At 43.3% G+C, this 27273-nt stretch overlaps 2 protein-coding genes across 10 annotated transcripts in view; one reads left to right on the forward strand and one right to left on the reverse strand.

Annotated features, from left to right (window-relative positions):
• The window catches only part of LGALS8 (galectin 8), a 31104-nt gene extending 13493 nt beyond the window's left edge, over positions 1-17611 (forward strand). For 6 of the 9 annotated variants that reach the window (XM_004028644.4, XM_019032041.4, XM_063708018.1 and 3 more), the window contains 9 exons: positions 5792-5880; positions 7209-7419; positions 8891-9010; positions 9981-10037; positions 11087-11113; positions 11241-11366; positions 11889-11977; positions 13073-13238; positions 16352-17611. In XM_004028644.4, coding sequence (XP_004028693.1) covers positions 5792-5880; positions 7209-7419; positions 8891-9010; positions 9981-10037; positions 11087-11113; positions 11241-11366; positions 11889-11977; positions 13073-13238; positions 16352-16501 — 1035 coding nt within the window. In that variant the 3' untranslated portion in view covers positions 16502-17611. The remainder of the gene's footprint in view (positions 1-5791; positions 5881-7208; positions 7420-8890; positions 9011-9980; positions 10038-11086; positions 11114-11240; positions 11367-11888; positions 11978-13072; positions 13239-16351) is intronic. The other 3 variants (XM_019032048.4, XM_055372441.1, XM_055372445.2) reach the window with 1 other exon arrangement.
• Positions 17612-19004: 1393 nt separating this feature from the next.
• The window catches only part of HEATR1 (HEAT repeat containing 1), a 53891-nt gene continuing 45622 nt past the window's right edge, over positions 19005-27273 (reverse strand). The window contains exons 36-45 of the mRNA XM_019032033.4: positions 26564-26856; positions 25530-25680; positions 24427-24585; positions 24126-24260; positions 23872-23976; positions 23617-23785; positions 22919-23073; positions 21906-22064; positions 20328-20436; positions 19005-19324 (exon numbers count right to left, since the gene is read on the reverse strand). Of these exons, the coding sequence (XP_018887578.3) occupies positions 19236-19324; positions 20328-20436; positions 21906-22064; positions 22919-23073; positions 23617-23785; positions 23872-23976; positions 24126-24260; positions 24427-24585; positions 25530-25680; positions 26564-26856 (1524 nt within the window). The 3' untranslated portion in view covers positions 19005-19235. The remainder of the gene's footprint in view (positions 19325-20327; positions 20437-21905; positions 22065-22918; positions 23074-23616; positions 23786-23871; positions 23977-24125; positions 24261-24426; positions 24586-25529; positions 25681-26563; positions 26857-27273) is intronic.

The following is a 27273-nucleotide window of genomic DNA, read 5'->3' on the forward strand; positions in this document are numbered from 1 at the left end:
TATTGACAGTTTTCCTCTTATTGAAATTTATAAATCCATTGACTCCCTTGATATTATTGCCCTGGCCTGACTGATTCTTCTCTCTCCTTTCTCTTCTCACCCCATGTTGAGGTCCCCAAGGTCACACCCAGTTTTGATGACTCACCAGCATAGAGTTGTACTTGTGGCTATGATTTATTGTGGTGAAAGGATATAGAGCAAAATTGCAAAGGGAAAGTCACCTGGGGTGAATTCCAGGGGAAACCCAGTGCAAGTTCCAAGGTCTCCTCCTACTGGAGTCACATAGGATGTGCTTACATCCTCCAGCAATGAGTTGTGACAACACTTGTGAAATGTTGACTGCCAGGGAAGCTCATCAGAGCCTCAGTGCCTACGGTTTTTACTGGAGGCTGGTCACATAAGCACCCTCACACATATCAAAAAATTCTGGTCTCCCAGAAGGAAAGCAGGTGTTTAGCATAACCGTATTATTTGCATGAACAGGTCAGGTACAGGAAATCCCCGTTATCAGTTAGGTTGGTGGGTGCCCTTCTAAAATCCCAAGTTCCTAGACACCAGCCAGGGGCCTGCCTTGTAAGGAGGCCTTTCCAGGACAGCAGTCAGGCCTGCCAATGTTAATTCTTTTCTGCATACCTCCTAATTTTAGAAACCACCGAGCCTTTGCTGCCTGACCTGTCCTGCTTTTCGATTTCTTTATCTACTTTGATATCTTTACAAATGATCTTTACCCTGACTTTTAAATGTGTGCTCTGGCCATTCACCTAGCATGTGGTTCTGAGTCTCCAAGTCTTCTTAGCAGATTTGCTCTTAGATGTTCTGCCAACGCTTCACACCAAGTGTTACAAACTAAACTCGTCATCTTCCTCCTGAAACCTGTCTCCCAGGCCAGGTGCGGTGGCTCACACCTGTAATCCCAGTACTTTGGGAGGCCGAGGTGGGTGGATCACCTGAGGTCAGGAGTTCGAGACCAGCCTGGCCAACTTGGTAAAACCCCATCTCTACGAAAAATACAAAAAAATTAGCCGGGCGTGGTGGCGGGCGCCTGTAATCCCAGCTATTCGGGAGGCTGAGACAGGAGAATCGCTTGAACCCGGGAGGCGGAGATTGCAGTAAGCCGAGATCATGCCATTGCACTCCAGCCTGGGCAACAAAAGTGAAACTCCATCTCAAGAAAAAAAAAAAAAAAAAAAAAAAAACCTGTTTTCTCCCCAGCTTTGTCATGTATTTAGTGGCCTTATGTAGACAGTTTCCTTTGAAACATCTCTTGGACTTCTCTGCTCTTCCAGGGCCATTGCCACCGACCTGGAATGTGTCCTTATCGTTTCACGCCAGGCTTATGGCAGCAGTCAGTCACCCAGATGACCTCCTGACCTCTGGCTCATTTCACCCCCACTGGACTGTTGTTCCTAAACACTTCTTTCGTATGTCACTCTAAAATCTGACCCTGGCCGTACCTTTCTTTAACTACTCCCTGACTGCATGCTGAGAGAAGATGGGTCTTGTCTTTTCCTGCCTCTCTGCTTTTGTAAACTGCCATTTCTACCTGAAGTGGCAACTGAAATCATACCTTCTTCATAAACTGTCTTTGGCCACCTCAGTTAGAATTCCTTATCCCATTTTCCTGAAGCATTTCTTTGACTCTTCTTTACTGCTCCCCCACCCTTTTTTTCTTCTTTGAGACTGAATTTTGCTCTTGTTGCCCAGGCTGGAGTGCAATGGCCCGATCTCGGCTCATTGCAACCTCCGCCTCCTGGGTTCAAGCGATTCTCCTGCCTCAGCCTCCTGAGTAGCTGGGATTACAGTCATGTGCCGCCATGCCCGGCTAATTTTGTATTTTTAGTTGAGATGGGGTTTCTCTACGTTGGTCAGGCTGGTCTTCAACTCTCAACCTCAAGTGATCTGCCCACCTTCGCCTCCCAAAATGCTGGGATTACAGGTGTGAGCCACTGCGCCCGACCCCCTTTTTTTTTTTAAAGATGTTGAATTGGTCAGGGTTTGTAGTTACAAGCAACAGAAGCCAACTCTTTAAGCAGAAAAGGAATTTGCTGAATGATAGTGCAGAGTTCTCAGAATCTCTAGCAGCATGAAGAACCAGGCTTGGAGAATAGGTAGCCACAGATATACAAGCATGCTGTAGGACCGTTCCCATGAAGAGGCATCTGTTGTCACCACTGGACACAGATGGTACTGTGTCTCTGCTACTCTACCAATGCCACTGCTGTCTCTGACCCCAGATGTAGCTCCCTCTGACCCTGGATGCAGCTCCCTCTGACCCTGGATATAGCTGCCCCTGACCCCAGATGTAGCTTTCTCCAACCCCAGATATAGCTGCTGCCCCCTTGCCAGAGTGAATACTGCATCATTGTGGCTTCTTCTTGTCACTGGTTCTTACTTAAAAGCTGAGCTGGAAGTTCTAATGGGCAGTTTTGTCACCTGCTCTTACCTTGTTGCAGTCTAGATGAGGTCTAATGTTCATAAGGTAGGGGATTTTCAGATATGGAAGGGGATACCAATTTTCAACAGCCAAATAGAGTATCACATTTTCACTCTATGTTTCCTGGGTGTCTGTTATGTTTCCTGGGTGTCTGACTCTTAGGCTTCTTTCAAGCTGCAGTCTGCCTAATAGAGAGCCTTGCATTTAATCATCAAAAAGGCAAAGCAATATGAATCAGCAAGGGTGTTTTGGCAAATAACACCAAACCTGACTGTGGCGTAAGCTTGTGATATTGTCTCCAGTGTGATCAGATCTGTATTTTAATTTTTTAAATGTAAATTAATAATGATCTGTGAATCACCAAAGTAGCTTGGAGTAGCCTAGAAAACAATGTATGTCCTCCGTTTTCACAGAAGCCATATAGTCGTGGGTTCAATGAGTCAGCGCAGGGCACTGTGTCTCATAGTTAAAAAAAAAAAAAAAAAAGTATTACCGAAGTAATGCAGGATCTTTTCTGAAGTAGAAGGCATGATGAACCCAGAAAACTAAAGCAGCAAGTGGCCACCGTTCTTAGCATAGTTGTTTCTCAAACTGGAACAACCTATAAACAGTTGTGAACAAGGTATTAGAAGTGATGGGGGCCGGGTGCGGTAGCTTCTCCCAAAGCTCATTACCTCCCAAAGCAACCCCAGCACTTTGGGAGGATCACTTTGAGCCCAGGAGTTCCAGACCAGCCCGGCCAACATGGCAAAACCCCGTCTCTCTAAAAATACAAAAAATTAGCTGGGCATGGTGGCACGTGCCTGTAGGCCCAGCTACTTGGATGGCCGAGGCTGGAGAATCGCTTGAACCTGGGAGGCAGAGGTTGCAGTGAGCTGAGATCATGCCACTGCACTCTAGCCTGGGGGATAGAGTGAGACTCTGTCTCAAAAAAAAAAAAAAAAAGTGATGGGAATAGATTGTTTTGTCTCAAAAAGCTCTTTCCAATGCTAAAATGAAACATATAATTAAAAATATTTTTCTGGCTATAAAAATATCGATGCTTATTATAGACATCTGCAAAGTATGAAAATGTATGAAGAAAAAAATTAAAATCCCATCATCCCCCATGAAAACTATTATTATTTTTGTCTGATTTCTTTAGTGTTTTTCTTTTTCTTTTTTTAATTTTTAATTTTTTTGAGTATGTAGTAGGTATATCTATTTATGGGGTATATGGGATATTTTGATACAGGATACAGTGTGTATTAGCAAGGTTTTCTTTTTAATGTTTATATTTATTTAGTTGAGATCATACTATATATGGCTTTATAGGTTACTTTCTCACTTATATTACTAACATTTGTGTTATTAAATATTCTGCATAAAGATAATTTTAAGATGAAATTTGATGTTATAAAAACTTCTCATTTTATTAAGAGATTAACGCTATGAAACCTGCTGCTATATGTTCTTGGAACCAGCTGTGACCCAAAAGATCAATGTAGGGATGTAGGTCCTTCCCCATTCTCTACACACAAAATCAGATACTCTGATGTGCAGCTGTAGCCCCAGTCTACACTGTCTGTTGTATTTTTTGTTTTCTGGTGTCTTGTGCCTCCCACCCTGCTCCTAGCAATTGCCATGACAACAAATAGATAATTGGCTTCCGTAATTTCTCATCTTATTGCCTAAGGCAACAGAGAGCTTGTGGGCTCAGCTTGCGGTTCAGCAGCTGCTTTGTTGCCTCTCCTCTGTATGTGTGAGGCCTGCTAGAGCCCACTTTCCAGACAGGTGAGAGTTCATTCATTCACCATGCAATTACCGATCATCTCTTGACCTGTGTCCTGGGGAGGTAAAGGTGATGAGCCAGTTCTGCCCCATGCAGCTCACAGTCTAGGCAAAGCTACATGCAAACAAACAGAATCCAAAGTGCTATCATGAACCCTCTGAGAGGGGCTGACTCAGCAGCCCAGGGAGCTTGAAGAAGGCTCCACAGAGGAGGCTGTGCCTCAGGTCGATTTCAGTTTAGGAGCCACCAATTTATAACCACTTTTCTGTGGCCCATCTTATTTTATTTATTTCTTGACAATCAGAAGTACCTTGGGTGGGTTTTACCATGCACATTGTAATTTGAGTGAGCTTAGTGTGAGGCTTAACGGTGTGTGGGCTGTACATCGTGGTCAGATGCTCCAGATGGAGGCAGATGGTTGTGATGCAGGAGAGGCAGCCACATAGCACAGGTCCCCAGCCAGTGGACTGGGAGGACAGTGTAGTCATCTCTGGGAAAGGGGAATGACAAGATCTGGCAGTATGGCAGGTCCCAGAAAAAAAGGGCTGGGTTCTGGGCAGTGAGGGTGCAGGTTGAGACCTGAATACTGGGTGGAGCCAGCTGTCAGAGTCCACGCCTGCAGACTGGACTGGTCCAAGGCAGGTGGATGCCATGTCTTGAAGACCCACAGGCACCCACTCATCCTCATGATCATGCAGTTCTCTGGTTTCTAACAGTGCAGTCTGGGTTGCAGTCTGGGAGTCCAGCAGAGAAGAGCAGGCCCTGGAATCCCAGGTGTGGGGGCGTGGCTTAACGTGGAGTTTCCTTCAGAGGCAGTGAGTGCTTGTCATTGTCTCCGTCAGCATTGGCTTTGGGCCTAGTGTGGCCTCGAACCTTCTGCTGGGATCAGCAGTGGAACAGTAGGAAAAGGAATGAGTAGACGTGGCATTGCAACAAGTCTTTTTTTTTTTTTTCTGTTAGAATTATCATATTAAGCAGAAGTTTTGCTTCACAAACTCTCAGCCAAATACAAAATACTGTGAATAGTATTTACCTTGTGTCTCTTTCCAAAGAACTCATAGTGGTTTGCAGCAATTGCAAATATACTGGCCATGCGGCTCCTTTTTTTTTTTTTTTTTTTTTTGAGACGGAGCCTCGCTCTGTCGCCCAGGCTGGAGCATAGTGGCGCGATCTCGGCTCACTGCAAGCTCCGCCTCCCGGGTTCACGCCATTCTCCTGCCTCAGCCTCCCAAGTAGCTGGGATTATAGGCACCCGCCACCACACCCGGCTAATTTTTGTATTTTTAGTAGAGACGGGGTTTCACCGTGTTAGCCAGGATGGTCTCGATCTCCTGACCTCGTGATCCGCCCGCCTCGGCCTCCCAAAGTGCTGGGATTACAGGCGTGAGCCACTGCGCCCGGCCGCAGTTCCTTTTTATAGCTGTTTGAGTAGGAAAGATGACTTGGAAAATGCTGGATTTTGAGCAGATTTATGTGCAGCCTTAAAGAGTGTAGTTTTTCTCTATCAATAATGAGTGTGGGTTGTAATTGCTTAGTAAGTAATTTTGTTTATGTAAATGTACATTTGTTAAAATTTTTTATCTTAGGTAATCCCGTATGTTGGCACCATTCCTGATCAGCTGGATCCTGGAAGTTTGATTGTGATACGTGGGCATGTTCCTAGTGACGCGGACAGGTAAAATCATTGTGCTAAAGGAAGGAGCATGAATAGGCTGTCTTTTTGTGATTGTGGAATGATAACAAAGAGTAAGGCAGGAGAGACCATTTGATACTTTGAGGCCCAATTAGGTTTCCTCAGCAGCCCTGGCCAAGGTGCTGAGAAGATTGGAATGAATGACTAAATAATGGTTATTGGGATTTATTTCATTGCTGTTAAGTCTGATTTCGGTATAAAAAAATTAGAACTATCAACTGGATGTGGTGACTTACACATACTTTTCCAGCACTTTGGGAGGCCAAGGCGGGAGGATTGTTTGAGGCCAGGAGTTCAAGACCAGCCTGGGCAACATAGTGAGACCCCCATCTGTAAAAAAAAAAAAAAAAAAATTTAAAAATTAACTGGGCTTGGTGGTGTGCACCTGTAGTTGTAGCTACTCAGGGGGCTGAGGTAGGAGGATCCCTTGAGCCCAGGAGTTTGAGGTTGCAGTGAGCTGTGATCGAGCCACTGCACTATAGCCCGGGTGACAAAAAAAAAAAAAAAAAAAGAAAGAAAGAAAAAGAATTAGGTATGTCATTAAAGAAAGGAATTGTGGTCAGATGACAGGGACAGTCTAGTTTTAGTCTGACATTCCCACAGCATCACAGATCTAGTTCAGATAGTTTTACTGAATACTTGCTTTGGATACAAGCTGTGGTATCATTAGTGTTGGGCTCAGCTCTGTGTACCTAACACCTGAAGAGCAGTGGTTTAAGATGTGAAAATTAAGTCTCAAGGAGACAGCCCAGGCCTTTTCAGTTAACTCCTTCAAGTCGTTAGAGAAGTAGACTCGTTAGAGAAGTAGACTCCTTCCAGCTTACCACTCTGCTATCTTGAGGGTGAGGTGAGGTCCCCTCTCCCATTATCCTTGGCAGCTAGATTTCCAGCCCTCACTTCTGTGCTTTCGGTAGCTGGATGGGTGCATGTGGTGTTTGCAGGGAAACAGAGCTGGACAAAAGGCAAGTGCTTGCTGACTTTTAAGGCAGTTTCTAGTAGCCTTCCCTGAGCACTTCACTTCCATCTTATCAGCAGAGCTTTAGCTGCACAGGCAGGCCTAGCTGCAAGGGAGGCTGGGAAAGGTAGGTTTTTATTCTGGGCAGATTCAGACCCAGTTCAAACTCAGGGGCTGTTTTACTGAGGAAGACAGAAAAGATTAGGCAGTCAGCTCTTTAGGCCTCATAGTGAATGAATGAGGAGGGATTGGTCAGTCCCTTGTCACTGGGCCTGGAGTGTAGTGCCTGCTGGGCCTTTACTGGTGGCTTTCCTTTCTGAGCACTCATGGAGCCCCTGTGTCTTCCCTCATATAGATTCCAGGTGGATCTGCAGAATGGCAGCAGCGTGAAACCTCGAGCCGATGTGGCCTTTCATTTCAATCCTCGTTTCAAAAGGGCCGGCTGCATTGTTTGCAATACTTTGATAAATGAAAAATGGGGACGGGAAGAGATCGCCTATGACACGCCTTTCAAAAGAGAAAAGTCTTTTGAGATCGTGATTATGGTGCTCAAGGACAAATTCCAGGTAGGTTTTGGAGAGGGACAGGTTGAGTTCTCATTAGTGAGCAGGAGTGCACAGGGGCGCCTTTCACATTTGTGAGCCCAGCCTTGTATTTCCTATACCTGAGATATAGTTTGGCTTTGTAGTCTTTCTCCATAAAAGGACCAGGAAGGCACCTAAATATGAGGGGTGGCACCACTACTCTCCAGCCAGTTGTTGCCATGCAGAAATATGGTCCACTGTGACCAGATCTTTTTATTAGATCCTATTTCTCCTAGCAGGGCTGAGTTCCGAATTGACACAGTATTATGTTCATGATGGGAGGGTAAGTTATAATATAACCGCCACCACCCGAAGAGCTAACAAGGGCAATCCCAGCGTAGAAATCAGAAGGGTTTTGTAAATTCAAGTCTTGCCACAAGACAGTTCCGTAGGATCATGAGATTTTAGACCCAGAGGAGATCCTAGAAATCCTTGATGTCAGTTCCATCTCTGGCTTCATGGAGTGTCATATACCTAGCGCGTATGTGTACGGTTGAATTTGGTCCCAGAAGCTCTTACACCTGCTGGCCCTCTGGCCTGTGGAGCTTTCCCACAGTAGAGGTATGTACCAACGCGAGAGAAGACTCGCATGCCTCTGGCGCAGATCCTTTCTGATCTTTGGGATACTGCTCCCACCCGAAAGTCTTTCTGAATCTCCCAAACTCCATTCACCTCTCCCTTCTCTGGCCTTTTGAGCCCGTGTCTGTATCATTCTTTTTCACAGTTTTTAACAGTTGTGCTTTGGCTTTATGTGTTTATTTTGCCTCCACAATGGGATTTTAAGCTCCTTGAGTCAGAGACTATATTGTATGCTGCTCGCGTTTTCTGCCTATAACCTAACGTGGTACCTGGCATTTGAGAGGGAGGGAGGAGGAGCCTCGTAGCGTGCCGAGGACCTGCAGAAGCTACTTTCTCGTCATCTTACTGTAGTCTGTTGAGGTAGAGATTGTTCCTACTTCAGAATAAGAAAACCGAATTCAAATATGTTGGGTAACTTGTCCATATTAATTTATTTAGCAAATACAAGATTTTGAGTGTCTGCCACATGGGTGGTCTCCAGGGACAGTGTTGTGGGGAGCTCGCAGGCAGATCTTTAACCTGGGTTCACAATCTCCAGGGCACCTGTGTCTGGGCTTCCAGGCGACCTTCGAACCCAGATGTCTCACATGTATGCAGAGGCGCACACAAGCACACGCACACATACTTATGGCTGCCTGTTTGTCTGGGGAGAGACAGTTCCTGGTGCTTAATCAAATCAGGAACTCAAAAGAAGTTCGGAAGCACTGCTAGTGTTTTGGGTGCTTTTGGTTGCCATTTGGTCACATGTGTGTGGAAACCTGTGGGAACAGGTATAAAATTGGACGCAAGGAAACATTTAAATTTGGACAATAAGTTAATTTATTAACTGTTTTTTTTTGGTGGTGGGGGGGCTCTGTCTTCTGTATCTCTCTAGGTGGCTGTAAATGGAAAACATACTCTGCTCTATGGCCACAGGATCGGCCCAGAGAAAATAGACACTCTGGGCATTTATGGCAAAGTGAATATTCACTCAATTGGTTTTAGCTTCAGCTCGGTGAGTGACCTTCCACAGCTTGGGGTCTTTTATGAGGATGGTTTCTGATGAGATGGTAGAAAAAAATCTTCAAATAACACTTCTATTGACATAAAAAGGACATCTCCCTGACTGTAGTATTAATTTTTTGGAAGTGAACTGTTCACACTAGCAGAAGGCTGTTTATCAGCCAGGGCTTCATTGTCTGTAGGATCTCAAACCTAGTGTGGTTTTAATAAAACACACACAGTTTTTAGCTGGGTAGCAGCTATTTCCTTTGCATGGGCATAAAATGGAGTATTTCTGTAAGACAGGTTCCTAGGCTGGGAGTGTCTGAGTCAAAGAGCACAGTCATGTGTTGCATAAGGACAGTTCAGTCAATGATGAACCGCATGTACAACCGTGGTCCCATAAGATTGTCATATACTGTATTTTTACCATACCTTTTCTACGTTTAGGTAAGTTTATATGCACAAATACTTACCATCCTGCTCTGGTTGCCTACAGTATTCGGTACAGTGCCTGCTGTACAGATTCACTGTCCAGGAGCTGTAGGCCACACCCTACAGCCTAGATGTGTAGTCGGCAGTACCATCTGAAGTTGTTAAGTAATATTCTGTGTTGTTTGCACGATGACAAAAGTCACGTAAGGACACATTTCTCAGAACATACCCCCTTCGTTAAGCAACACATGACTGTCTTCACATTGAAAATTTTGATAGATACTAACTCGCCCTTCACAAGGGTAAAAACAGTTTGCACTCTCAACAGCCATGCTCCCACCTTCTTGTTGACATTACATCTTATTCTCTGTAATGTTTGCCAATCTGATGGGGGGCAGAAGGGACCCCAGTGTCAAGTGTATTTTTGGATCACAGTTTTCAAGCATATTTTTAGTACCATTTATAATTTTTTTATATGTCAAACAGGTTATATATAGAAAATATTTTCTACTGGATGTTACAAATTAATCTTTATTATCTTTTCTCAGGATTTACAAAGTACCCAAGCATCTAGTCTGGAACTGACAGAGATAAGCAGAGAAAATGTAAATATTAAATCTTTTAATGAGCCACTGGTTTAAAAATGTTGTTTTAGCTACCATGTTAATGAAATGGCAAGAAGGCTGGGTTTTTTAAAATTATGCTTTTAGAACGCAAGTAATCATTTCAAATTTGAGATACATACTTGTGGTGCCAGGCACGCAATAAGTTTTTGCTGATGATTCACCTGTCAGTTTCTGTAACTGCCACTCACTGTTCTTATGTAAAAAGACTCTCTCACTCTTAACTGCTGAATAGTACTGTTCTGGGGTATTTCCAAATATTGAACATCAGCCAGTGCACTGGCAAATGAACTTCCATGTGTATCTTCAACCCCTGGGAGAATAACTGCAATTTAAAAATGTGCTGTTATTAATGGAGAAAGTGAGGTCTTACCGACTGGCATGTTCACACCTCACAGACAGAATAGAATCTTAGCATTCTGGGGGCACCCTGGAAAGGACAACTAAGACACGTTTGAAGTTCATGTAGTGCTGGATGAAGGTGGTGGCTCAGGCCTGTAGTCCCAGCGCTTTGGCTGAGGTGGGAGGATTGCTTGAGCCTAGGAGTTTGAGATCAGCCTGGGCCACATAGGGAGAACTCCATCTCTACAAAAAATTAAAAAATTATCTGGGCATGGTGGCGCATGGCTGTGATCCCAGCTTTGGGTGGCTGAAGTAGGAGGATGACTTGAGCCCAGGAGGTTGAGGCTGCAGTGAGCCATGATTGAGCCACTGCATCCCAGTGTGGATGACAGAGTAAGACCCTGTCTCTTAAAAAGATTTCATATAGTTCTATGAAAAATTATTAATTTATGGTGGAGGATAAAGGACTCAGATAAACAGGGATATCAGACTCTCTTCTCAACCCGTGTAGCCCTTCACAACACCATACCATTCCGTCATAAAGCACCAGCTGCCTGGAGGTCACACCAGAGTGGAGCAGGAACATCCCAGGCTCCGGCCAGGCTCAGCTCAGCACAACCAAGACTTCAGATTATAAACTATAATTCTTCCCCTTCTAACATTCTTGTGTTTTGTTTCTTTTCCAATAGGTTCCAAAGTCTGGCACGCCCCAGCTTGTGAGTATTTTTGCCTGGGTTATTTCATGTGGAATATTTTATAAAGTTGCATAGAAAATGAACAGTTTAAACCGTGGAGGGCAGCTTCATTCATTCCATTCCTTACTGTAGAACTGTTTCCCTACAGCCTAGTAATAGAGAAGGAGACATTTCTAAAATCGCACCCAGAACTGTCTACACCAAGAGCAAAGATTCGACTGTCAATCACACTTTGACTTGCACCAAAATACTACCTATGAACTATGTGTCAAAGGTTTGAAGAGCCCCAAATTTTCTTAACTCTATATAAAAATTAAGTTGTAATGAGCTGTTATGAGTAACCTGTATCCACAATAGAAGCCCAAAGCAGCTCCCTCTGCATTTGTGTGCCGTCCCTGGACAGATTCGAGAGTCAACCAGGCCTGCCTCTGAGCCATTTCTGTGTGTTTCCTCAGCACCTCCCTGCTTGGCTGCTTCCCCTTCAGGCAGAACACAGTACTGCCTCAGACCCCAGGCACAGGGGGCCTTCCTGGCGTGTTTCACTCATACAGAGGGCATCGGGTCCCACCCTGTCACTCATTTCATCGTCTAAAATGTAATCAGTGAGTGTTTGCTTCAAGCCAGGGACAGTGCTGCTGCAGGGGACCCAGCTGGGACCAAGGCTGACTGTCTCCCCCACCTCCTGGGATTTACAGGGTCATGGCTCTGAAACATTCTGTAGGGTTCTTTGGACACGAGTTTTCCCTGGAGATAGCTTTCTGCAGGCCTCTTGGTCCTGACTGTGGCTTCTTTTCAGAGCCTGCCATTCGCTGCAAGGTTGAACACCCCCATGGGCCCTGGACGAACTGTCGTCATTAAAGGAGAAGTGAATGCAAATGCCAAAAGGTCAGTATCCTTCGGTACCAGTCACAGTGCAGATACTTCCGTGCCTGTTACCGCCTTCCACCCGTGAACGGTCCTGTGAGCTAGAAGTAGGGCTAGTGTCAGAATCTTCATTTCCAAAGTGAGATGATTCCAGCAGGAGGAGGTTAGATTGTTAACAGCCAGTGGGCAGCAGAGCCGACTAAAGCCGTGTTCTGACCTCGGCTTTTTCTGGCCAGACAAGAGAGTAGCATTTTTGTCCACGAGGCCTATCCTTGCCTTGTAGAACTCCAGAGCAGCCCCGTAAGATCAGGCAACATCTTTTCTTTTTTTTTTTTGAGATGGAGCCTCACTGTGTCACCCAGGCTGGAGTGCAGTGTCGCAATCCCAGCACACCACAACCTCCACTTCCTGGGTGTTCAAGCCATTCTCCTACCTCAGCCTCTGGAGTAGCTGGGATTACAGGCATACCACCAAGCCCAGCTACTTTTTGAATTTTTGTATTTTTAGTAGAGACAGGGTTTCACCATGTTGGCCAGGCTGGTCTCGAACTCCTGACCTCAAGTGATCCGCCCACTTCGCCCTCCCAGTGCTGGGATTACAGGTGTGAGTCACCACGCCCAGCACAGGCAACATTTTTTAGGGCCCCTCTTGTCATGTGATTTAGAAAATTTCTGCTTTAACAACTTTTTCCACAGATGTCCAGCCTTCTGAAAGCTTGAAATTAGAGCTATTTCCTAGAAAGTGGCATACTTTCAAGAAGGAAGGAACACGGGTAGATGATGAAAAAAGAATACCTGCTTGAGAGGATCCCAGGCTCCTGCAGCCTGAAGTAGTCATTCAGTTTAGCGTTAAACCTTCCATTTCTGTCCAACCACATCTCAGCCTCAACGCTGATTTTAAAGGGTTTTTTTTTTCGTATTTTTATTTTGCAAGTAACGAATTAGTGGAATGCTGAGTTTAAAATTTCAACTTCACCTGCATTCCCATGTCCATGTGGATATGTGTGTTTCATAGAGTTAGAATCATAGTTCAAGTGTGGTCACTAACATTGCTGAAACTGCCACTACTCTGTCCTACTTGGTTAATTAAGGTTTTTTTTTCTTTCTTTCTCAAAAGCTTTAATGTTGACCTACTAGCAGGAAAATCAAAGGATATTGCTCTACACTTGAACCCACGCCTGAATATTAAAGCATTTGTAAGAAATTCTTTTATTCAGGAGTCCTGGGGAGAAGAAGAGAGAAATATTACCTCTTTCCCATTTAGTCCTGGGATGTACTTTGAGGTGAGGTTACAGTTTTTGAAAATGGGACAGCAATAAGAATCCTGGGAGCAGGGGTGGGATAAGTGGTCCATTTAAATCAAGTCAACTCAATATGTGGAGGTTGTGTATGGTTTTTGTTTACTTGGAGATTGTAATTTGCCCCTTTTTATAATGTGGGCAATCAGTATAAATGGCAAAGCCAGTAAAGTGTCAAATTATGCACACTGGAATTGACATTTGTCATCGTATTAAAATTCCTGTGTAGCCCCATATTGATAGGAATTTAACCAGGAAGCTTGTCTCAGGACTGGAGTCACACATTTAATCACATAAGCGGACTTGAGGACGTGGAGACCCTAAAACTGCTTGCTTGCACTGGCCATCATCTCCCATCAGGGTAGACGGTTTCAGGTGGCAGTCCTTTCTCCTAAGGAGTTAGTCTTGTTTGTATGTATTCAAGGAAAAAGACATCAGTCTCTTGGAACTAAAAGGCATGTAGTCCTGAGTCCCCACATAGGTGAATATTGTAACACATACCTTTCCCGAAATACGTTTCTGGGATGCTGAGCAGAGAATAGTCTCCTTGTGATGCGGATGCCGGGTGTTTGGCCAGCCTCAATCACCAGCTCAGGTGCCACTGCCTCACAGTCACTTAGGGTCATTGGTTTAGGTTATCATTCTACAGCATTTTAAACTGACACATTGTCTGGACCATGTGGGTTCTTGAGGACTCATCAAAACCCGTTATTAAAAGCATGAATATCAGGCGGAATAGATAGCAATGTGACATTCGTATTTATCCCTAAGTTCCAGTCTAATGCAGTGCCCTGGTAATGTAGAGTGTAGACAGATGTGGGCTAATCATGGAAGGTTCCCTGGAAGTTGTGGATATTGGTTTCGAATTCAGAAAGCTGGGAAGGATGTGGAAGGCTGAAGGTTGGCTTTTCTAGATTTAGGGCATGATTTGAACAAGTCCTTAGAGGTGGGAAGGGCAGCACAGGGTTGTTGGCTTGGCAAGAGTCAAGGCGTAAAGGGTGACTTGGGGTTCACTGGAGGGAAACAGATGAGTGCTCTAGAAGGAAGTTGAGCCTTGTGGTGGGTGACAGGAAACCAATGATGTAACTTGTTTTTGACCTATCTGGGCCCCAAGTTTGGATCTGCTATATTAATATAAAAAAGGACAATAATGATACATTCAAATAATGCTGAAAAATACTAAGATGAAAATACCTCCAACTTCATAATTCAAACCATACCATTAGGATTAGGTGAACCACATTCCAGGCATTTTTTTGCAGAGACAGTGAAAAGGATGGCTGGCTGAAGGAATGAATAGATGAATGTTATATGCTTTTGAACAATCGTCTTTTCCATTTAATTTTCTAGTTCAGGAGCAGTAATTATCCTTGTGTTGATCACTGTTGACGATTTTCTGTACTGATAGGTCCTTTCCGGGGGCTTCCATCTCTTGCCTTTTAAATATGCTTGCATTGAGATTATCTCAGGTCTTTCCATTATGCCATTACTTTCATTTTAAATCTTCTTGCTGTTTCAAATACACTTTAGTTGTATCTACAGTGTTTTAAAAACAATCTCATTCAGTGTTGTAATTTCATCTGTGGGCTCTTCCTCTGGATGAAATCCGTGTTCCTCCCAGCTGTTCGGCAGCATCAGATGGTTGTGAGGGATTCTGTTGTTCTGTTTTCTTCTAGGCTGGGGGTCTTGCAAAGGATGTGCCTTCTTTTCATTTGCAGTAGTCTGCTCACCCGGAAGCATGTCATTCCTCTGCCACTTGCTTGTAATTCACTGGCTTTGCACTTGCTCTGATACAGTACAGGTAACTAATTGACTCCCTCTGCTGCCAACTTGGTTTTCCTTCTGAGCTATACCATCAGGCTGTGTGTTTTGTGTTTTCTTGAGATTTTGTTAAATATATCTGGGGTCCCTTCTACCTGGTTGGAACTGGGATTCCCACCATTCTTGTGGGGATAGAATCTCAGGTTACACCTATTTCCCCAATCCTCTGTAGCCACAGAAGCTGCATCTTGGCCAGCTCTGTTATCAGAGTGCAGGACTTGGGCTGAAATTTCCTCCCCTTCCTGATTTTCCTTGACAGTCCTTTCCACTGCTCCTATCAAAAGAATGAAAACCCTCAACTTGCTGCTTTGCAGATTGAGGTTTTGTGCTTCATTCTGGCCTCTCGGGGTGGGGCTGGGTTAGCAGCAAGGCTGAGCTGCCCCTTTCTTCTGAAGCCTTCATGGGGGCGAGGAGCACAGGGAGAGCTCAGTGCAGGGCCTCCCAGTGGCCTTCTCAGAATGGGTGGAAACCCAGCCTGGCACTGGCAGCGTGGCACCAGAAGTATGAAGTTTAGGTGTAAAGGTGATGTAAAAGGCTAGTAGGTTGTTTGGTTTTTCATTGTTTGAGTTTTGGGCATAGATGACTGTGAAGGGCGAACACTGCCGATGGATCTGAATGAATTTGTAGTATGTGCACCACTTCCAACTTACAGGATACCCAGCTTTGACGGCTTTGGACAAACACACTGAGGCCAAGATGTGCTGAGCTTATCAGGATCAGGATCACCAAGCAGCTGTAAAAACCCTAGCAAGTGCCTTAAGCTGCTGAAATTTCATATTAATTGTCTGGTTTGTTCATGGTCCTAGAGTTTGAGGCAGAAAAGTCAGGATCCAAGTCCCTTGGTTCCAGGCTACTAGCTGGAAACAGCATCTCGGTGAACTAAAGCAACCATATTAGGAGTTTTCCTGCTTTAGGAGAGTCCCCAGCATCGGCGAGAAGGGGCAGCACTCTGGCTTTCCAGGAGCAAGGGGCAGGATGCGGCCGAGGGAGAGGGGCTGTGTTGAGGAAAGGAGGGCCGCAGGCCCTGGGGATGGTGTGAGGCTCCAAACATGTCCGAGTCACTTCCCTGGGTGGGATGAGGCAGACAGTGCCACCACCAGGGACACTTTAGTTAGTTAGATTAGGGTCTTGGAAGTCACAGAAGGAAGTCAGCAGCAGCAGGCTGGAACTTTTCTATGTATAATCAAATGGTTTACTCTGACACCCTGTTAGCATGTAACAAACACACAATTTTAAACTAAGGGGAACCACTAATGGCATGTTTCCTTTCCTTTCAGATGATAATTTATTGTGATGTTAGAGAATTCAAGGTTGCAGTAAATGGCGTACACATCCTGGAGTACAAACACAGATTTAAAGAACTCAGCAGTATTGACACGCTGGAAATTAATGGAGACATCCACTTACTGGAAGTAAGGAGCTGGTAGCCTACCTACACAGCTGCTACAAAAACCGAAATACAGAATGGCTTCTGTGATACTGGCCTTGCTGAAACACATCTCACTGTCATTCTATTGTTTATATTGTTAAAATGAGCTTGTGCACCATTAGGTCCTGCTGGGTGTCCTCAGTCCTTGCCATGAAGTATGGCGGTGTCTAGCACTGAATGGGGAAACTGGGGGCAGCAACACTTATAGCCAGTTAAAGCCACTCTGCCCTCTCTCCTACTTTGGCTGACTCTTCAAGAATCCCATTCAACAAGTATTTATGGAGTACCTACTATAATACAGTAGCTAACATGTATTGAGCACAGATTTTTTTTGGTAAAACTGTGTGAGGAGCTAGGATATATACTTGGTGAAACAAACCAGTATGTTCCCTGTTCTCTTGAGCTTCGACTCTTCTGTGCTCTATCGCTGCGTACTGCTTTTTCTACAGGCATTACCTCAACTCCTAAGGGGTCCTCTGGGATTAGTTATGCAGCTATTAAATCACCCGAAGACACTAATTTATAAAAGACACAACTCCTTCCCCAGTGATCACTCTCACAACCAGTGCTCTATCGCATCCCATCATTGAGGACTGATGTTGACTGACATCATTTTCTTTATCGTAAGAAACATGTGGCTCTATTAGCTGCAAGCTTTACCAAGTAATTGGCATGACATCTGAGCACAGAAATTAAGGCAAAAAACCAAAGCAAAACAAATACATGGTGCTGAAATTAACTTGACATCAAGCCCAAGGCAGCTGATTTCTGTGTATTTGAACTTAGGGTGAATCAGAGTCTACACAGACGCCTACAGAAAGTTTCAGGAAGAGGCAAGATGCATTCAATTTGAAAGATATTTATGGGCAACAAAGTAAGGTCAGGATTAGACTTCAGGGATTCGTAAGGCAGGCACTATCAGAAAGTGTACGCCAACTAAGGGACCCACAAAGCAGGCAGAGGTAATGCAGAAATCTGTTTTGTTCCCATGAAATCACCACTCGAGGCCTCTGTTCTTCTAAAGGTTAGTCCGTCATCATTAGCAACTGAGATCAAAGCACTCTTCCACTTTACGTGATTAAAATCAAACCTGTATCAGCAAGTTAAATGGTTCCATTTCTGTGATTTTTCTATTTGAGGGGAGTTGGCAGAAGTTCCATGTATATGGGATCTTTACAGGTCAGATCTTGTTACAGGAAATTTCAAAGGTTTGGGAGTGGGGAGGGAAAAAGGCTCAGTCAGTGAGGATCATTTTATCACATTAGACTGGGGAAGAACTCTGCCAGGATTTAGGAATATTTTCAGAACAGATTTTAGATATTATTTCTATCCATATATTGAAAAGAATACCATTGTCAATCTTATTTTTTTAAAAGTACTCAGTGTAGAAATCGCTAGCCCTTAATTCTTTTCCAGCTTTTCATATTAATTTATGCAGAGTCTCACCAAGCTCAAAGACACTGGTTGGGGCTGGGGGGTGCCACAGGGAAAGTTGTAGAAGGCAAGACGACTCGAGAATCCCCCAGAGTTATTTTTCTCCATAAAGACCATCAGAGTGCTTAACTGAGCTGGTGGAGACTGTGAGGCATTTAGGAAAAAAATAGCCCACTCACATCATTCCTTGTAAGTCTTAAGTTCATTTTCATTTTACGTGGAGGAAAAAAATTTAAAAAGCTATTAGTATTTATTAATGAATTTTACTGAGACATTTCTTAGAAATACGCACTTCTATACTAGCAAGCTCTGTCTCTAAACTGCAAGTTGGCGTTTTGCTTGCCACATTTCTGCATTAAACTTCTATATTAGCTTCAAAGGCTTTTAAACTCAATGTGAACATTCTACGGGATGTTCTTAGATGCCTTTAAAAAGGGGGCAGATTTAATTTTATTTGGGCCCTCACTTTCCAACTTCACCATGACCCAGTACTAGAGATTAGGGCACTTTTCAAAACATTGAAAAAAATCTACTGATACTTACTTTCTTAGACAAGTAGTTCTTAGTTAACCACCAATGGAACTGGGTTCATTCTGAATCCTGGAGGAGCTTCCTCGTGCCACCCAGTGTTTCTGGGCCCTCTGTGTGAGCAGCCACGTGTGGGCTGTTTTAGAAGCAGCGTGTTGCCTTCATCTCTCCCGTTTCCCAAAAGAACAAAGGATAAAGGTGACAGTCACACTCCTGGGTTAAAAAAAGCATTCCAGAACCACTTCTCTTTATGGGCACAACAAAGAAACGAAGGCTGAAGTTCGCCTACCCAAAATGAAAAGTAGGCTTTACAGTCAAAAGTCCTTCTGTTGATTGCTAAATAACTTCATTTTCTTGAAATAGAGCAACTTTGAGTGAAATCTGCAACATGGATACCATGTATATAAGATACTGCTGTACAGAAGAGTTAAGGCTTACAGTGCAAATGAGGTGTCAGCTTTGGGTGCTAAAATTAACAAGTCTAATATTATTACCATCAATCAGGAAGAGAATAATAAATGTTTAAACAAACACAGCAGTCTGTATAAAAATACCATGTATCATTTACTCTTTCTGCAGCTCTATACGATAGGCAGGAGAGGCTTATGTGGCAGCACAAGCCAGGTGGGGATTTTGTAAAGAAGTGATAAAACATTTGTAAGTAATCCAAGTAGGTATATGAAGGCACCAAAAGTAACATGGCACCCAACACCCAAAAATAAAAATATGAAATATGAGTGTGAGTTGAGTATGAAACACCACAGAAAGTCTTAGAAATAGCTCTGGAGTGGCTCTCCCAGGACAGTTTCCAGTTGCTGAATAGTCTTTTGGCACTGATGTTCTACTTCTTCACATTCATCTAAAAAAAAAAAAAAAAAAAAAATCTGAGTCAGTCCGCCTGCCTCGGTTCTCATTAGTTTAATTCTTAATGCCTTGCATTTTCCGGCGATCATTCAATCAAGAGTGAAATGAAGCACATTAACAAAGCAGGAGGCGCCACGGACCGCCTCCCTCCACACCGCTCCTTCTGCCTTCATTCCTTGCCCACAGGCTTGCACTGGAAGCTGAATAAGAAGCCCCAAAACTCAAACTTCCTAGGGATGCCACCCCTTTAGCAGCTCACACTCCCCCCCTCCAAGAGCTAAGAAACAAAGGAGAATGTACTTTTGTAGCTTAGATAAGCAATGAATCAGTAAAGGACTGATCTATTGCTCCACCACCCCTCCCTTAATAACAACATTTACTGTTATTTCCTGGGCCTAAGACTCTATGTTCCAGAACTGTCACAGCTCCCCATGTCACACTCACTAGCTTGTGATCTTTGTCAAATAACTGAAACCTTTTAAGCCTCTAGTTTCTTTCTTTGTAAAACAGAGATAAAATGTTGTGATTTTTAAGTGAGATAATCCATGTAAAGCACCTAACATGGAGTAGTGAATGAACATCGGTTGCTACTAAAAGTGGACATCCTACTGCATCCTTAATGCCACTAGGCATTTCCATACAATAACCTCCCATCTGGGGACCAAAACTTCAATCATATAAATGAGGTTAATTAAAAACACTACTGTAATCTGCTTGTATGATCACAAAACACCACAAAAGAAAAGATCGTGAAGATTACACTGTAAACAGACTCTCAAATGATCAGGAGGTGGTCACTTCGCAAGTCGCTCCCTCCACCCAACTCAAAACAGGAGCTCGAGCCTGCCTGTATTTGAGACTGGAGCTGCCTGTATGAGGACTGGATCAACTGCTAGCCACGTTATATCCAAATATGCATTATCATTGGGCACATTTTCACAGAATTTTACTGAATTATTCCTTAATTGTTTAATAGTTGGGAATAGTTTGGGAATTACCTTCCATCAACTCTGCTAAGAAAGGAATGGATTCTGGTAGCAAGACAATATAATTCTCCTTTAGTTTTTCAGCCAGTGCTAACACAGTAATCAAAGCAGCAAATCGAACCTGAAAGGGATAAAAGAGCAAAGAAATAAAAAGTAGTGTTACTGTATTTATTATCTTAAGAGCTGTACTGACTTGAGACAAGCTCTAACTTTTTAAACATTAGTTCACATGCGTTTATTCACTTCATTATGTTCATTCAGCTTTCATCTTAGAATACCAGTTTCACCATTTGGGAGCTGTTTGTAATATGCACAACCTTATAAATAGTGTTTTCCAAACTGTGTCCCACGACTGCAAATCTTTAATGTGAAATGTCTTTTTATAATCTCTTCCTTTAAAAAAAACCAATAAAATAAAATGCCGCATGCAAACTCAAGTGTGTCACCAGATTTTACTTCATTGGAGCTCGCCAGCCCGCCAGGCTGGCAATAAAGTGCCTCCAGCCACCTCTGGCAGGTCTCCTCACCCACAGCCCCTGACTGGTCACCACTATAGTTGTATGAGGGGCCAGGACAGTCGCTTGGGATAAACTCCCATCTCAGCACTGAATAAAAAACATTCTGTGTCACAATATCCTAGTTTTGGGGCTTTAAAAACATCTAGGTGTTCCTCACCTGCCTTGTCTATGATAAGGAAAGCAAGCAGTAATTGGGTATTAGCTTTTGAAACAAAAGCCCTACTGGTCTTCTAATTTTGGATATTTTAATTAAAGAATATCTGGACAGTACAAAGTGAATTATTAAAAAACCATCTGTAACTACCTAGACTCAATCAGGATTTCCTTGATTTGTGCAAAGTAAAATATTACAATAAATTTGATACTGCTACTTGTAGAAAAACCTATGGTTTAAAATGTGGGGGTTCATCAAAATAGTCTCATTGTTAGCATATCCTAATAAAGAATTTGAACTAATAAATCCTATTAATAAAATTCTGCTTTGGTCTGTTATAGCCACTAAAGTTCTAATACAATCATTAGTTTGAGAAATGGTGACTCATTGCTAAAACAGTTTGAAATTCGTAACACTTGGGTGTGGAATTTTGACTTCCACTCAACCTACCCATGTTTTATTTCCACTGCCACCACTTACTCAACAAGATCATAAGCCTAGTATCTATAAACAACAGAATGTATTGCTCTAACTCAAAAGACTATTCTGTGGATAAATTCAATGCATTTCTCTCTGGAGCACAATGACATTTCAATGGCACTTAAAAAACAAGGAATTACTTCAAGTCTTTGTTATTTAAAAGTATTTAGAAAGTATTTTAGTACTTCTGCCCAACGCACCATTGGGGTGGGGATAGGACATTGCTATTCTTTACAAACAGCCTATAAGTAAAAAACAAAATTTTCTTAGGCACAAATTTCTGCCTAATACAAAAGACCGGACCTCTAGTACTAGATGACAAATAGCAATGTTCTTCCCTGCCAGTTTACCAGGGGCCTACATCTGTGACCACCTGCAGGCTGTTTAGGCTATGCAGTGAAAAGATGCAGTTTCAGTACTTGTCACGCAGTTCCTAACCTTAGGTGAGGAGTCTCTCGTCTTTAGCAGAATCTGGTAGTTCAGTGGTTTCCAAAGAGAGTCATCCGCCATGGCCACTGAAAACTGTGCGATGCATGGTATCAGGTGCTTTGTCACCCGTTCCTGGAATTTCTCTTCTCCCCCAAGCCTGTTTTCCAGCTAGGAAGAATAAGACAAAGACTTTGAACAAGTCTCATTTCTTTCTTCTGTTTGAAAAAATATCCAACATATAAATATTTTACTATCTTTCATGACATTAGCAGGTTCAAAAACCAGGCATTATTCTAATACTCTCTAGGGCAAATGTATTGCCTTCTAGAACTCAAATGGAATCTCATACCCTTTATCATCACCCCTTTCTCTCCAGCAGAACATCTTAGAGGAGCTCTTTCCTCCAGAGGGCAGCCATGCTCTGACGCGTTCTCAGTGAGGCCCAGTAAAAACAAATGAATACATTAACCATGACACCTTATATCATGTCTGTCTTTTGAGCAGTTTAAAAAATAAAAAATAAAAAATAACTCAGGGCCAGGCATGGTGGCTCACGCCTGTAATCCCAGCAGTTTGGGAGGCCAAGGTGGATGGATCACTTGAGGTCAGGAGTTCGAGACCAGCCTGGCCAACATGGCAAAACCCCATCCCTACTAAAAATACAAAAATTAGCCAGGTGTGGAGGTGGGCGCCTGTGATCCCAGCTATTCGGGAGGCTGAGGCACAAGAATTGCTTGAACCCAGGAGGTGGAGGTTGCAGTGAGCCGAGATTGCACCACTGCACTCCAGCCTGGGTGACAGAGCAAGACCCTGTCTCAAAACAACAAAACAAAACTCAAATTCCACAATGAAGTTATATCTTTGAAAAAACAATTTTCAAATAAAACATTTCATTAAAAAGACCAAAAAAAAAACCTTACAAAGAAAAATCCTAGCAAGCTGTCATTTGAGCAGATCTAAAACCTGCCAAGCTCAAACAGTGATGGCTTCCTCAGCAACGAAAGATGATTCTGTTTGGTTACCTGATCCACCAGAGGCATCATCAAGGCTTCTGCTCTCTCTTTACTTACAAAATGCTGGGTATCAAAAAGGAAGATTTTGTATAAACAGTTCAAAATAAACTGCAGCAGCAAGCAGCACTTTTCAGGGTCATTTTCAGAGTCAAAAAATGCTTCATCTGTAGACGTGGGAAGAGTAAAAATGAAAAAACACTGAACTTAACCATTTAATCTCCAATGTTTACATTGAAATCACTATTAAAATAACTATAATCAGAAGAGTCTAAAATGATCAGAAATCATAATCAGGACGAAGGCAGAACACAATGGATGGTCTCTCGAAGAATGATTCCTTCTTTTAGAGTTAAGATTCTAACACTCACTCTGGCAAGTTAAATTCCCTCAACTGTCAAGTGGGTCACGTATTAGCATTAGAGAATAAACTGATCTTAATTTTTGCGTTTTAAAGTTACTTCCAGTAACTGACAGTAATGGCCAGTTACTTTATTCTTTCTCCCAAGTGAAGTGACTTATAACATTTGCTCATCATGCTAAAACAACACTTCACTGTCTGACAACAATGAAATAAAAAATTCACCCTCCTTAGCTTAGGACTTAAGAACCTCTAAAACCTTGCTTCCAAGCACTAGGTTGTGTCTTACTGGTACCTTGTATAAGGCACACAGGGCAAGGGTGACAGCTGAACTGAAGCGACCACCCACCTGTTTTGGAGATGTTCACCTGGTTCAAGGTGTCAGCAAAAGGCTTCACTAAGTGGCCGGCAAACAGAGTAAAAAGCCCTTTCAGCTTTTCAGCAATGCAATCTGCCAAGTTGTAAAATGTCAACAACCTGTCCTTTGGGGCATCTTCTGTTTTAGCCCAATCAAACAGCTGAAAGGATAAGACAGTATTAGTTTCTTCGACATCTTGTCACTTAAATCTGAGCACAAAAGAGAGGAAGAGGAAGAAAGTGTCACCTTGAAGAACAGGGGCCTGAATGTGACCTCGGAAAGTTTGACAACCATGGCTACTAGACAGTCAATGATACAATTTTCTGTTATTCCAACTTCCTCCAGATCGTTCTGAAAACAGAAGAGCCCATTTATTAGAGTGCTGATACTTGACTGTAAATTATTTTGGCAAGTACCACTGTTACACAGCTAGATTGTTCTCGGACTCTTCAATAGGTGGATAACAGCTTTAGGATTTGGAGGAGTGAACCTGAGCTTACCTCAGAGTGCTGGGCTCGGAAGTCCAGGGCCTCCAGGAAAAAGGCGGTTAGCTGAGACTGATGGGAGGTGAGCTCTTCCTTCTTCATCACCCCAATATGCTCTTGCAAGATGCTCATAAACGGACCCATGTGATTCTACCAATAACACAGGAAAGAGATGTGCCATTTTCAAATGATTCCTAGAGTTCAGCGGTGTGTATTTTTAAAAATTAAATAAACATATTCTTCTTTAAGTCAAAGTTTACACATTTCAGTACCACCTCTCCCTTCTCCAAAGTCTTAATACCCAATATGATCTAACCTTCCAGTTCTTCTCAATCTGCTTGTAAGTTTTTCTGATGGCGGGCAACAGGACTCGGGGTGCAAGTGTGGTAGCCAGTGTCTTTTTAAGAGATGTGAGACGGATATTAGCCTGTGAGGCAGAACCCATTTCACTAGTGATTTTCTCCAAATGAATCACCTACGGGAACATAAAAAAAGTGATCAGGGCCACTGCAGATCCTCACTGACAAACACACACTTACAGAGAGGCTTCATGATGACGTACTAGTGTTTGGAAAATGCTTAGCACTTTTTAACTACATGCAGAGTTCCTTTTAAAGTCAGCCCTAAATGTCAGTGGATAAAACTGGGCAAACACCTCTTGCCCAACTTGCGATCAGGGACGAAGGCCGATGGTAGACGCAGACGCACACACAGCACCCAGACAGATGATTTTCTTAGAGGACAGGAATGCAAGGGACCACAGCAAGAGTCAAGTTGCTAAAAAACTGAGAAAGCTCCTCAGAGCACAGGCCCCTTTCTGTGAGAAGGCTACTTTTAAACCCTGGCTGTGGTGTAAGTGAAGCGGTTTAATCATTTGCCCCATGGTAATGAAGGCTCCTAACCTTGTAAATGGCAAATGACCAACACAATGGAACAGCCAGGTCTCAACATTCTTGAGCATCTTCAATCATAAATACCACTGGCCCCTAGCGTGTTGACAGGAAACCGCTGACGTGCAATACAAAAATTCTGCTTTGCAAGATGCCTTAGGATTAAACCTCTCACAGTAGAAACAGGGCCCATCAATTTCCACAAGTAATAAAAGGCAGCTCTACCAGCCCAACTCCAAAGATCTCACGAAGAAAAAAAAGCCAGAATACATTCTGCACAATTAAAGAAGAGAAGCATCTCGCTAAAAAGTGACCCCCATATCAATTTCAAGATTAAGTGGCAAGGATGATGGAAGAGAAAAAGTACACATTTAATAAAAGCAAGCACATCTCTTCAGAAATAAGACTCCTTTCTGTCAAACAGAAATTAACCCTTAAAGAAAAAACAAAATCACGACATTTGTGATCTTTTACTTTCCCCAGCCACCCCGCGTAGCGTGTCGTGGCCATCGTGGCTATCGTGGCTCACCTGGGAGAGAATGCCTTCCAGATAGGGGCTGATGAAGTGCGGGAGAGTCTCCACAACCTTCTGCAGAGCGGCCAAGGCACTGAGCAGGTAGACCTCGCTGGAGACCAGCTCGCTGGTGTTCTTCATTGTTGTCAGCAACGATGGCATCAGGCTAGAAACAGAGTAAGAGCTTTAGAAGAACTTGAAGCAGAAACAGAGGCTAGGGAATGGAGTAGAGGGCATTATGAAAAAAACCAACAAACTGTGCCTATTACGTCGCTATCTGCTTCATAGCCTAAAAAGCACTGTCTATACATTTTATGTGGCTAAGCACAAGAAATCTCCCAGTGCTAACAGTACGGACACAACAGTAATTTTAAAAATAACAATGTCTTTCATTAATTGAACACTTACTATGTGTCAGGCACTATGCAAAACTCCTTGCAAGCACTGCCCTACAGAAATCCTATGAGGTAGATACTGTCTCTGTTTTATAGACAGCAAAGCTCTAACAGGTTAAGGAACATACTGGCTGTACAGTAAGGAACTATCACAGCCAGGAGCTTCTAACTTCTAAATTTGGCAGCAGAAGGCAGCTTTGGCCTTGCCTAACTGGGTGGGCCCCTCTGCCAAGAACCTTCACCCACTGCTTTTTGACTATACTAGACAAAAGGAAGGAAGAATGGAGGACGATTAACATTGCAAAGCAGTGCATCTGAAGATAAATGGGAAGGCTGCATCTTTCTGTTTGAAGATTAATTATTATTATTTTTTTAAGAAGACAGGGTCTCACTCTGTTGCCCAGGCTACAGTGCAGTGGTGCAGTCATAGCTCACTGCAGCCTCAAACTCCTGGGCTCAAACGATCTCCCTGCCTTGGCCTCCCAAAGTGCTGGGATCACAGCCGTGAGCCACCGCACCCTGCAAGATCAATTCTTAACGAATCCAATTTTATGCAACGTCTACTCAGAGGAAAAAGAAAAAAGTCACCAAAGTGTTATTTTTCAATGTGTGCCAGGCGGTAACAGCTCCTGTTCCAAGTCTCCGGCCGCATACCTGGGAAGCTGGGGGATGGCCAGCGCCTCCAGGGTGGAGGTCACCTCTGCTACGCACAGCAGTGCGCTTCCCAGGACATTCTTCTCCTCCTTTCTCTCTGGAGCAATCAGTTTCACAGCAGTGCTCAGCACTGGGACAAAAGGATCTGGATTTTCTGCACCAAAATTCTTGCATAAAAGCTTTAAGGTATACAACGCTGTCTGTCTGTTGATTGCTTGTTCTTCTTCCCCTTCCTTTTTCTTACGCTGCACAATGGCCAAAAGGTCTGGAACCAGTTTTAGGAAACGGGTAACCTGAAGGGGACAGCCAGAATCCCCAAATCATTAAAGCTGCAAAAAATGTTTGTCCATTTTTTCCCATTGTCACAGCTTGAGATGGTCTAAATGGAAATCAGACTCGGCGGTCCTGAGTCACACAGTCATGCTAAGCGATGTGCATGTTCTAGCCAGTGTTTCACTTATACAAAGCACCCACTGATTTGGAGTAAAAGGGACTTAGGATTATGCTAAGGCTAAGGCCACGTAAGCTCTGTAGTAAGCAAGAATTCCACTAGGCTGAAATTCCATTCTAAGAGCTCTTTCAACACACATATATTCCCATTAGAATTAACGTCACATTTTAAAACATGTCATGGTATTATATTCAGATAATAATATACTTCAATTTGAAATTGTACCACTAGAGAAATTGAAGGGAGTTAAATGCAGCTC

Source organism: Gorilla gorilla, chromosome 1, assembly GCF_029281585.2.
Source record: "Gorilla gorilla gorilla isolate KB3781 chromosome 1, NHGRI_mGorGor1-v2.1_pri, whole genome shotgun sequence".
Taxonomy (NCBI): Eukaryota; Metazoa; Chordata; class Mammalia; order Primates; family Hominidae; genus Gorilla; species Gorilla gorilla.